The sequence below is a fragment of the Passer domesticus genome, chromosome Z (genome assembly GCF_036417665.1).
Source record: "Passer domesticus isolate bPasDom1 chromosome Z, bPasDom1.hap1, whole genome shotgun sequence".
NCBI lineage: Eukaryota > Metazoa > Chordata > Aves > Passeriformes > Passeridae > Passer > Passer domesticus.
Window position 1 is genome coordinate 32,069,541 of NC_087512.1, and position 12,730 is coordinate 32,082,270.

Consider the following 12,730-nt stretch of genomic DNA (forward strand, 5'->3'; position numbering starts at 1 on the left):
TTAATGAGCAAATATAGATCTACTTATTTGCTATCTTTCATGCAGATAATAAGAAGAACATTAGTGTCTGTGGTCATAGTTGTTCACCTTTTCAGATAGAGCATTGAAGTATAGAGTTAGAAGGAATTTTCTGGCATGAAAGGGGTAGCACAGAGATTTGTATAATTTGTTTTTATTCTGCTTTCTCTCTCGCTTTCTCTCTCTCTCTCTCCATAGAGGGAGCTGGGTGTTCCATCACAGGAGAGGAAATCAGCGTGTGTGGACAGCCAGCTCTGGGAACAACCCAGCTCTGCTTGACCCACTGTCATGCGGATCCCTATGCTGCTCTACCTTTCCCTGCTACCACTTCTTACCACGTTGGGCCAAGCTGGAGCTCAGTTCCCTCGACAGTGCGCAACTGTTGAGTCCCTGAGGAGCGGCATGTGCTGCCCAGACTATTTCCCTGTGTTTGGGCCCGGTACTGACCGGTGTGGTGTGTCCACGGGAAGGGGCCGATGCGTGCAGGTGACTGTCGACTCGCGGCCCCATGGCCCCCAGTACATCCACGACGGGCGGGATGACCGTGAGCAGTGGCCCATCCGCTTCTTCAACCAAACCTGCCGCTGCAACGGGAACTTCTCTGGCTACAACTGCGGGTCCTGCCGGCCCGGCTGGACTGGACCTACCTGCAGCCAACAGATCAGCATAGGTAAGAACATCAGAAATATCACATGGAAATTTCTCATTGTCAGTGCTTGCTTCTTAAGGTACCTAGTGGATTTGTTTTCTTTAAGGTACAAAATGTCCATCATATTTACATAGCATTTTAGTATATTGCTAAAGAAGTTATTAAGGCAGGAGCTAGAGGAGCTGTTCAGCATGTGTATAAATAACTTATACTTACTATACATTAAAAGGAAGAAAAGAAACCTGTAGTCAATGCATCAAAATCCATTAAAGAATAGAGCACCTATATTGAAAAAAGGTACTCTTTGGATTTGAGAGTAAAACAATGTATATAGGCATGTACATGTGTTTGTGAGCATGTTTGGCAATAATATGTACCTCAACATGTTTAAAACCTTGTGACTATTTTAGCTGTTCTTTTCATTCAAACTCCCTTAATACAATTCTAAACTATGTACCTGGTCTGAAATATTTTCACTGTACCTGCTGCTGTCAGTATCTTTAAAAACATTAGTCATGACTGTGGACAGCTCAAATGAATCAGTGCAGTGTGTGGTAAACCCTTCTTCAGTACTCCAGTTTCAGTTAAGTCCAGCATATCACTAAACAATTCTTTAATTTTTTTTAATTGTTATGAAATCCTTGCAGGACTGAAAAAATATTGAATATTATAGGGAAAATTAAAAAGACAAGCAGGCCTGGGGACAGATCCTTGTTCTCATCTGAAAACCACCTGAATGGACAAGATTTTAATCTTCAAATTTATACACTTCTAACTTCAAAGATGTTACTGAAATCTTGTAAAATCCATAATCCCCCCCAAAATGAGCAATGGGTTCTGTTGATATGTTAAACAAGAGGTCTCTAGAACAAATATGCAGTGTTCCTTTCTGCAGAAACATAAATTAGCACTGACATTTTCACCAGATAAGGGAACATTCCATGGATGTAAGAGCATGTCCCAGAAAGGGTTAACAAAGGACCACTTACCAAACCAAAATTTTAACAACAATCCCTTATTAATAAGTTATTGATGGCTATAGGAAGAATCTTTGAATTTTTTTTCATTCTTTGAGCTTCAAGAACTAAACTAGAAAGGAGAAAGTATTATTTGTGAATTGGGCATGCTAAGCCAGATTGCACTCTGATATTTTGACCTATTGTATTTACATTGATAACAACTCTGAAGAACAATCAAGAGATAAATGTTACACACAAAGTTAATGTAAAACTAGAGACAGACAAACAGCAGTTTTAGATGATTTTCTAGAATATACAACAGCACTTTTAACTTTTCTCATATTAAATCCTTTACAATGCATTAAAATGCCAAATAAATCAGATACATCATGCATGATAACATGAGTTTAAAAAGTGTAAATTAGTTTCCTATTGTGCTCTAAGTTTCCACATTGAGGTCACCTCTTTTGCCCATTCACAGACCCATAGGCCCCACCTACTCAGATTTTAGAAATAATTACTGGATTACTTTTGGTACATCCATACTAAACTGCTGTAAAATGCAGTTTGGTGTCTTCATATCTTCTCAGTTCATGACTAACTTTAATAATATTAAAAAATTTTTGTTGTGGTTCAGGCATATAGTTTGAAAATGAAAATGTAAAGATGCCTATGTAAATCAAAATTAGATGGACAATTATAGTTCACTATTTGAAACACCACAAAAAACACACCACAAATCAACAAACCAACCAACCATGCAAACAAAAAACAAACACAACTAAAAGCCCATCAATTTAGTTATGTGTTTCAGTTCATGTCAGTTCAGTTCTGCAAAACAGAAAAGTATGTTTCAGAACACACAATCTTTAGATGAAATTCATGTTTCAGGAAAGACTTTATTAAATTTCCCAGACACTAAAATATCCCTCACTGGATCCTTTTTTTTTAGTGAAACATAATTAACTTTTATTCTTTATATGGATTCAAGTTGAAGATTTGTTGCTTCTTGTATGAACATAATGGATCACTAATTTGGACAATGAGATATGGAATTTTACAGTGTTTTTTATAATGACAATAAGTAAATAATGAATAATAATTGTGAGGACTTCTATCTTTATCTTAGTCCAAACTTAGCCAGAGATTTTCTCAGATCAGGTGAAAGAAGGACTGAGGTAATCTGATCTCAGTTTTTCATGCTGAAACAATGCTATTTCAACAAGTCAGTTTTCCTGCTTATTTCACTTTCTATGTGTGGACAATGGCATTTTTTCATTATTTGAGATATACTGCTAAAAAGGACTAATATGTAGCAATTGTTAATAATGTCAGGTTAAAGAGATAAAATAAGAGAGAATCTCAGATTAAAGTGATATTGTACTGTGTGGAATTCTTAAAGTGATACTGTACTGTGTGGAATTCATAATAATTCACTGGTGAATCTGCCATTTTTCCTACAAAAGTTCAAGAATAAAAAAATTAATTATTCATTATATTGCCAAACAGAGAGTTTCTGATTATTATAAATTCATTTATAGTGTTTATTTCTTGTAGAGTTCTACCACAGGAAATCTTAAACATATTGGATAATATTTGGAAAGGTTTGTATGACAAAGAACAGTCTTTGTCTTTTGTCTAGCAGGACGGAAAAATAATCTGTTACAGTATTCCTAAAAGTAATAAAATTTCAAGGATTGGAGCTTGCTTTTAATTTATTTCAGACTTTCTCAAAATAAATAACATTATCTATTTATGCTCAGTGAGCTTCCCCAATAAAAAAGGGTGAATACCTGAAGAAAAAGGGACTTACCCAGAATTATTAGGAGCATAATAAACCAGTTCTCTGAGAACAGACTTCACTGTCTATTACTTTGGTAACTTGCTTCTTCTGTATTATGACAGTCAGAAGGAATCTTTTGGACCTAAGTGCAGAAGAAAGGAGCCGCTTTGTGAATGCCTTGCACCAAGCCAAGGTGACAGTCCATCCTGACATCGTTATTGCCACACGAAGACGTGAAGAAATTTTTGGACCAGATGGCAACACACCTCAGTTCGAGAATATCTCCATTTATAACTACTTTGTGTGGTCTCATTATTATTCTGTCAGGAAGACTTTCCTTGGTGCAGGCCAGCAGAGTTTTGGAGGAGTTGATTTCTCTCATGAGGGACCCGCTTTTGTCACATGGCATAGATACCATCTATTGCAGCTTGAAAGAGACATGCAGGTGAAGTTCCTGTAAATGTTTACTGGTATTCGTGCTATGTTTTGTACAGTTAAAAAACTTCATTCCATATTAAAATAGGGAAAAATGACATCAGCTTTCCCTACATGTTGAAGTGATTCTGCTTCAATTTCAGTAACTCATTTGGTATACAAAATTTAATAGAGTGTATTTAGGCTTCAGACTGTCACTCTTACAGAGATGTTTAAATATAATATTTTAATCAGAGCAATAGAAAATGTAAAATTTCCATAAAAATCTCATGAAAAAAAGATGTATTCTAGATATATTTTGCTGGACGAACAATGTTCTTTTCAGTGGTGTTTTTAATCTCATGGCCATTATTCTTGAATAACATTAGCCAAAGCAGCAGAAATTCTGAAGAAAGTGATAACAGAGATGGCTTAGATATTCAGAATCACATTTGGTTTGAGTAACTAGTTACAGAAATCAGTGTTTTGTTATATCCTCTTCCATAAATCAATGATTCTCTTTTTTTCCTTCTCTTATGCAGACCTATTCAAAAAAATGGGTATAGTATTTTATGAGCCATCATCCCTCCTAAAAAAGCAAGAATTAAGTTTTCAAGGTCAAGACTAAATAGTGTCTGAAACCACTTCAGTGTTTCCACTAGCTTTAATTGCTTTACATCAGGCTGAGGTACAAACTCCCTTCCAAGATACACATTTGTCATCAGTGGCATTTCTCTAAGTGAAAGCCCTGAGAAGTTCTGTCTGTGATTTAATATATATTCCTATTTATGTCAGTAGGCTTGATCATTAGTCAAAGTAATTTTGCCTCAGTAACTCCAGAACTGTTCAACTCTAACCCTTACTAGAACCAAACAATGCCAATTGGAAAAGCCAGTACCCCTATTCTTTATATTTCCTTCAGTTCCACAGTTGACCTAGTTATTATGTGCACTGCAAAGACTGGTTCTGTTGACAGGCCATTAAAAATATTTCGAAAATGGGGCCTCAGTGTTAATTTATGTTTCTGACTGCTCACAATATGGTTTCATGGGAGAGGTACTGTCTTATTAGTGGGGGAGATACATAATTCAGTTCAGCAGTACAGCTATCTGTTCTGCTGAACAAAGGTATCAATGTGAAAAACTACCAAAAGCTTCTACATTAATTTTACATAGAGTTCTTCTCTTCTGTAAGGCAGGATTATGACTTTTACTGAGATGTATTTAGCTGTTTTTTAACATTCTTCTAGCAGTTAATATTATAGCTGTCTATGTCAAACACATAGTAACACCATATTTATGTGTATTAGAACATGCTACAGGACCCCACTTTTGGACTGCCCTACTGGAACTTTGCAACAGGACAAAATACATGTGATATCTGCTCAGATGACTTGATGGGAGCTAGAAGCAATTTTGATGTCTCTCTTATAAGCCAGAATTCAATCTTCTCTCAGTGGCGAGTGCTATGTGAAAATGTAGAAGATTATGAAACCTTGGGAACCATCTGTAACAGTAAGTACGAATGATGGAAAATATCTGGAGATAAAATTCTCTTAATAATAAATAAATGTAATACTTTACATTGTAGTGACTTTTTCCAGCCAAAAGGTCTTGAAGTGGTCTTTGAATATTCTTGATACATGTTTCATCAGTCTGTTGAGATAATACATACTATCAGGAGCTTGTAGCAGAAGAAAGATTAAATGCTTTGCCTTCCCTTCTTACGCAGTACCAATTTATCTCTGGCACCATAAATAATTACATCTGGCAGCGTTATTTCTTAACTGAAGCTTAACTTTTCTTCTGACTACTCCACTTATCACCTTCATGCCATTCTGCTCCTAAAATGAGAACATCCAACAAATCCCCATAATAACTATGCATACCATGTTTTAAGTGAGTAATACTATATTCTAACATGCCTACCCAAATTAAGGTAATTTTTAAAATACCAGTAAGTTCCTTCATAGAAGCATCGTCATGGAAATATGGGGAAAAAATAGGAATCCCCCAATATCGGGTTAGTTATTTACATAATCTTTTTCCCAGCTACACTATCAGGACATCCTCAATATGTTGGCCTAGTTCTCATCAGGAAATCACATGAAAGTCTGTAGAAAATTTTCCTAAATCATATAGAGAACAACAAACTTCAGTAAGAAGCTTCTTTTTACATCCTGGAGCAGAGAATCCAGAACACAGGGCCCCATGAGGATTCTTTGCCTGACATAAGGAACTGACCAGTTCATTCAGTGTAAGTGTTATTTGTGAGGGATTTTTTTTTCCTCCATGGTTCAGTCATGAGACCAATTTGTTCTGTGGCCTACTGTTCTGGACCTTGTTTTCTCTCTTCTCTCCATTTCCAGGTACTGAGGGTGGTCCCATCCGAAGAAATCCTGCTGGAAATGTAGCACGACCTATGGTACAGCGTCTCCCAGAGCCTGAGGACGTTGCTCAGTGTTTGGAAGTTGGTGTATTTGACACTCCTCCTTTTTATTCCAATTCAACAGACAGTTTCCGTAACACAGTAGAAGGTAAACACGGCAAATAAAAAGACCTGGAGCAACTCCAAATAAGTCAGGGAGCAGACTTGCCACTTTTTCCTGTTGGAAGTATGAGTTTTGAGACAGGCTGTTGGATAAGAAGAATACATTGTTCTTAGCATTAAGTATTAGCTCAGTGTTAAGAGGAAACAAGCTCTACGTAAATTATTATAAAATGTAAATTATGTAAAATCCATAAAGGTGTCAAGAGTCTACTGCTGGTATACTAAGTGAAAAATAACTTCAGGTCCTTGGCACATACTTAGTAAGTTGCCTTTGTTGAAAACACAGTCCTTGACAGTGGATTGATGCTGCTGAATCCCTAAATGAAGCAAATAAGAGCTTTTAATAGTTATTCTTGTATCTGAATTAAAACAAAGAAAAAAAAAACAAACAAAATAAATTGAAAGCTGTTGTAGTACTTAGTGCAATAGTATTGAAATAGTAATTGAACTCTGGGTACAGGATTTACTGCTAGACATGCTAGCCCTACTCTCTGGGATATAAAACTGTTCTTCTATAAGCTCTGCACATTTAAAACTAAACCCTCCAACACATGCACACACACAACAGAAAAAAGAGCCTAAAGATTTGATTTATAGTGTTCAGACAGCATCCTAACAACCTCTTCTATACCTTAATAATCCAGAGTGTTTTAAGAGGAAAAATTACAAAGTGACAGTTCAAAGTGCTGTCTATCAATACCTAGGTGTCCAAACATGGCTTTAAAAAATCAACTGTATGTAGCCCTCCCTGAATCAATTGTCCAAAGTTTGAACACAGGAGGAGTTTTCATGATGCTTCATATCCTACCATCTGACTTAAGGATTATGAGGTTTTGGCCACAAAAAAAGCTACACTCTATCTTCACTGAAAAAATAAACATCAGAGCATGTGAGGCTTTCCAATATGTGTTCCCAGTATGCCTAGAAGTGATGTATGGAAACCTAACAGCTAGCTCATTAGAATAAATATCAAGATACACCTGCTTTAGTAAGCAGTTAGAAAACTCATGCAACTATTTTAGTATGTGAAAGATATATAGGGGCTAAATATATACCTCTAGTTTCATGCTATGATGTTATTTGGCCATTTTTGTGGTAGAACCCAGCAGCTTTGCAATCCACATTCCCAGCGTTCTTTCATAAAGTCTATTTTAATCTGAAAATTATGCATTCCAGGAACATTTCCCAAATATCAGTAGGTACAGAATTAGCTACCCTTTTGTTTTAAGCAAAACAACCCAATAACATGAAAGCATTTCAGAGAAAAAAAGAAAAAGAAAAAAAGAAAAAGAAAAAGAAAAAGAAAAAGAAAAAGAAAAAGAAAAAGAAAAAGAAAAAGAAAAAGAAAAAGAAAAAGAAAAAGAAAAAGAAAAAGAAAAAGAAAAAGAAAAAGAAAAAGAAAAAGAAAAAGAAAAAGAAAAAGAAAAAGAAAAAGAAAAAGAAAAAGAAAAAGAAAAAGAAAGTATTAATCTGAGACTGCAGCTTCCAAAAAAAAATCTTCACTGGAATTTTGTTTTCTTCTTTGTTTGTATATTCAGGGTACAGTGATCCTTCAGGAAAATATGACCCAGCAGTTCGAAGTCTTCATAACTTGGCTCATCTATTTCTGAATGGGACAGGAGGGCAAACTCATTTATCACCAAATGACCCCATTTTTGTCCTCCTGCACACATTTACAGATGCTCTTTTTGATGAGTGGCTGAGACGGCATTCTGCAGGTAAGATGTTCTCATGGACAGGATGGCTGGTTGTCAGTCTTTGTAGTCACAAAAACTCAACTCCTTCTTGTGGGACAGCAAGATGCCCCTAAATTTAGGAGAGAGGATTGGAATTTCAAGAGTTAGTATTATTAACAATGACAAAGTAGCAACAAGCAAGCTCTCTTCCTCACCCTATTGACATCCAATTGCAGACCACTCTCTGTGCAGGGACCTGGTCAGACACAGCAGGCACAATTCAAGAGAACAGCATGTGGGAATAAACTGTCTCCATAGAGAAAGGACATTGTAACCCCTGAAGGACATTCCACCGTTGTGTGGAGTAAATATCTATTTTCTTCTTGTCAAAGGAAGGACAGATGCCATACACATTCATTTTCACCCCTTTGTTATATACTACCAGCATTCAATAACCATCTCCATATACTCCTAAAGGATAGTTACCATTTCTGCCCTTGTTTTTTTAATTCCAAAAAGAACAGAAAAAGGTAATACAAGAGAAAGTGAAAAAGAGGAAGAAAGGAACAACAGAAGGAAGGATTTGAAAGGAATGAAGGGAAAAAAAAAAAAAGGAAGGAGACTTACATCAGTGGACTAGGGGAGAATTCAATCCAACCCTTACGTCTATGCACCATGCAGCAACTGTATTCCTCCACACAATGCAGCAACTTTATTCTCTAGGATAATCTCTACTCCTCTTCCTTCTTCTACAGAAAACAGCTGTTGCTGCACAACTGAGACTTCTTTGTGCTGCTTCCACAACCCGCCTCATTAAATTTTCTCACATGAGCTCTCAGAGAGCAATTGTATCCCCTTGTGGTTCTTACATAATCTATCACAAAGTTTGGGATCATCTTACCACAAAGTATTTTGTTTCTATTATGTTTTGGGTTTTGTTGTTGTTGTTACTGGTTTGATTTGGTTTGGTTTGTGAATTTTCTGTTGTGTTTTGATTTTTATTTCATCTGACGTCTTTGTGATTTAGCATAATGTTGCAAAAAAAATCCACTGCAATTTACATCAACTGCCCTTCTGTTCATCACTGCTACAGTCAGGCAAAGCAAGAATGTAGAAAAAAGTCTTTGACATATTTCTCCTTTTCCAAGTGAGAAGAAACAAAAAGCCCAACACAGACTTTTTTTTTTAATTTACTGGTGATTTCTGTTCAAAACTAGAGATAACATTAGTGGCCGTGTTTTTGGACAGCATAGAGACACTACTTTATATCTGCCACACCAGGAAACAAATCCTTCTGTAACAACTGCAGAATTCTGGGGTACTCAAAACCCTGAGTTGGAAAAAATAATTAAGTAGTTCAATTTATTTTGAATTTAGTTACAGAAATGTGATTTGACTTTCAAATACAGATATCTCAACGTACCCGCTGGAGAATGCTCCTATTGGGCATAACCGACAGTACAACATGGTTCCTTTCTGGCCTCCAGTAACCAATAATGAAATGTTTGTTACTGCACCAGAAAACCTGGGATACAGCTATGAAGTTGAGTGGCCAGGTAAACTCTGCAGCCTAGATACTTCTTCTCCTTTTTTTTCTTCATATCTTTGTCTCTTGAAATTTATTCAAATTTCACCAATATTTGCTGTCTTTGTAAAAGATTTGTCTCCTTTCCTGCCTTACTTTCCAGATGTTTGCTTAGGATTTGGTATAGACGCTGGTCACCATGAAGTTCCCAGTACCCACCCTGATTTTAGGGGAAGTTCTCATTTGGATCTTAACCTTTCAGAATGTCCTCATTTCTATGTAAAATAGATTCATTAACTCACTAGACAGAATACAAATCCTCACAAACAAGGTGGCAGAAGAAAGTTCCAGAACAGATTTTATAGTGAGGCAAGATAGACTAAATCTTCTTACATTTTTGAACAAGAACTATCAAACGAAATTTGAATTACTTCTACTGCCCAACTCAGTGAACAATGACAAATGCTGAGTTCCAGTCTGAACTTCAGGTATTTGTCCATATTACTTGACTTTGCTTTCAATCTCTTCGCCTTTTGTTTTTCTTCTTTTAGGTCGGGCTCTGGGTGTCACAGAAATGATAACTATTGCAATAGTGACTGCACTGGTTCTTGTTGCAATTATCTTTGCTGCTGCTGCATGTATCGTACGTGTCAAGAAAAATAAAGACGACTTGCACCAGCCTCTTCTTACTGACCAGTATCAGCACTACTCAGATGATTATGATGGCATACCAACACCAAGCCAGTCTGTTGTTTGAAGAGATGGCACTTTTTTTGCATCTGACTAAAACTGGGGATCTTTTTGCTTTATTTCATAAGTGGTGGTCATCCACCTGCTTTAAAATAAAGAGCATAAACTGTCAGCTGTCTCAGTATGTTTGCTTCAGATTTCACTTCCCCTTTCATCACACCTAGGCATCAATAAGACCTCTTTGCAATGCTAATTCTATGTTGATTTTAACAGAACCTTTCAAGGGTAACTTGCAAGACTTTCCCATGCATGTTTCTGTAAAATCTGGCAAACATTAGTTAACTTGCCAATAGCCAGTGTGATCTGACTTCATCTAACCTTTATAGGCAGAATTCTTTTATTAAATACTCTTGTGAAAATGTCAAGTCTAGAACAGGACAGAAGGAGAATGCAAAATACAAGTAAACACCTTGGCTAGGTGAGTAGACTGTGTTCAAAATAGTCATCATGCCAGACAGAAAGTGACAATGGAATTCTGAGGAGAAGGGTATGTTTGAAATCCAACTTTATTCACAAAATCTAGTTCTGAACTAATTGCTGCTTTTAAGTGGATCTGTCAAAAGATTTTAATTGTCAAACTGCCCCAGTATTTGGAAACTTCAAACAGGTGTTCAAACACAGCTGCCTGCAAGAGCATCCAGTTGAAAGGACAGCTGGCAGAAGCCTTTGCTTAATTTTTATTTCTATTTTTGACACTCACTCAATTCCTCTCTCCCACTATCCCCATTGCAGAGCATTCTCTCCAGCAACGAAAGACTTTGCTTCAGTTGTCTCATGCTGGAATTTAAACCCACTGTTGTACTTTGAAAGAAGGCCCTAGGCATTAAGCTGTAAAAGAGACTTGGAAAAATAGCCTTAAGCTGTGGCTGTTGAATTAATTCAACATAAGCCAACAGGAGAGCAACAAACTGACACCTGCCTTTACAGCCTGAGGTAGAGATTGAGGAATCTGGCTTCAAGCCTCACCTCTTCTCTCTCATCTTAACTAGTTACCAATAAATCATCAGATTGTCTTCCTGTGATGTGTTATTGAATCTAATTTAGCAGTCATTAACTGACAACAGGGATGTTCCTGGTTTCAGACTATTGAATGCACTCAACTTTAACTGAATGTTACATCAAGATGTCCTTTGTCTCTCTTCTGTCTAAGCCCAGCTTCACAGAAATGGCAAGTGACTTGGGCTGAGCTCCTTCAGTCTGAGGCAGCCCTCCTACACATTAAGTTACTAGACAGAAGTAAGGGTCACATGCCACGCTAACCTCAGGGGTTTCAGTGGGTACCAGGTGTGCACAAGACACACCTTAACAGGTGTGCAAGGAGATACATTGAGAATGATGCAAGCAGGAAGACAAGTACTCTTGGCTAGGCAAGTGGAAGACGGGTTATCATCGCAACCCACTTTACCAAGCATGAGTTATGGAGAGCAACAAAAATTTGCACACATAACTGATACTTAGAAAGAAAAAATCCACCTTCAGTACCTATGGCACAGTTAATCAGAAACAGGAAATTTTTGTTGTGCTCTTGTTCTCAAACTTACAGTCTAGCCACTAAGTATTTCACATATGCAAGCAGCAGCTTATGCTCTAATGTAAATGCCTTTTCCTTCTCATGCTGACTAGCAACTTAAGAAGTCATCCACTTTACTGATTTCAGTGGATTAAAGTAGGGTGATCCAACACAGTTTGGACTGAGGGTCAAGAGACCTGGTTTTTATTCTTAGCTGTTACTGACCTGATGAATGTTCTTAGCTTGCACATTTTTACCTCTGTGACTCATTTCGCTCATTTATAATCGGAGAAAAAATAGAGTTTGCTTTCTGAAGTGCTTTTACTTCAATGGATGAAAAAAACCACACAGAAGCTTGACAGGAGAAGGAAAATGTCAAGGCAAAATCAGATTTTGAGAAGAGGATGTTAGCCATTAAAGCTGCTCAATCCTTAAAATAAAAGCATACACTCATGCTTTGAGGAGGGCACAAGTCTTGAAGGTCAGAGATTAAGACTACTGCCTGCTAGTTACAGCTGCCACATCTAAGTGAAAGAAGCAAAGTCAATTTCCATGGCAGAGATAAAACAAAAGGGACAGTACACCCAGGAATTAGAGGAGGAAGAAAAGGGGAGAACTGCGTGTTTGACCCATTCTTGATAATAGTCTCATAAGTTCTTCCTTTGGTCACTATTTGCAGTACTTGAACTATGTCTGGGTGTGGAGAAATTCCTGCCATTCATTGAAGCTGACTGGTTCTTCTTCCTGAACAAATATGATGGGGAAAAAATAGCTTGGATTTGAAATCTGAGATGGCCAGCATATGAAAAAATTAAGAAAAATAAATAAAAACCAGAAAATATATTGTGTCATAATTGTAGACTTTATCTTTTTATATGGAGACAAAAACAAGTAGG

The 12,730-nt window shown here is 36.9% G+C and overlaps 1 protein-coding gene across 1 annotated transcript; it reads left to right on the forward strand.

Annotated features, from left to right (window-relative positions):
• Nucleotides 1-306: 306 nt before the first annotated feature.
• TYRP1 (tyrosinase related protein 1) lies at nucleotides 307-10,362 on the forward strand. Its single transcript, XM_064403578.1, has 7 exons — nucleotides 307-688; nucleotides 3,532-3,854; nucleotides 5,133-5,337; nucleotides 6,192-6,359; nucleotides 7,912-8,091; nucleotides 9,459-9,605; nucleotides 10,126-10,362. Exons 1-7 carry the CDS (start codon nucleotides 307-309, stop codon nucleotides 10,329-10,331), a joined length of 1,611 nt encoding a protein of 536 aa, XP_064259648.1. The 3' UTR covers nucleotides 10,332-10,362.
• The last annotated feature ends 2,368 nt before the right edge of the window (nucleotides 10,363-12,730 follow it).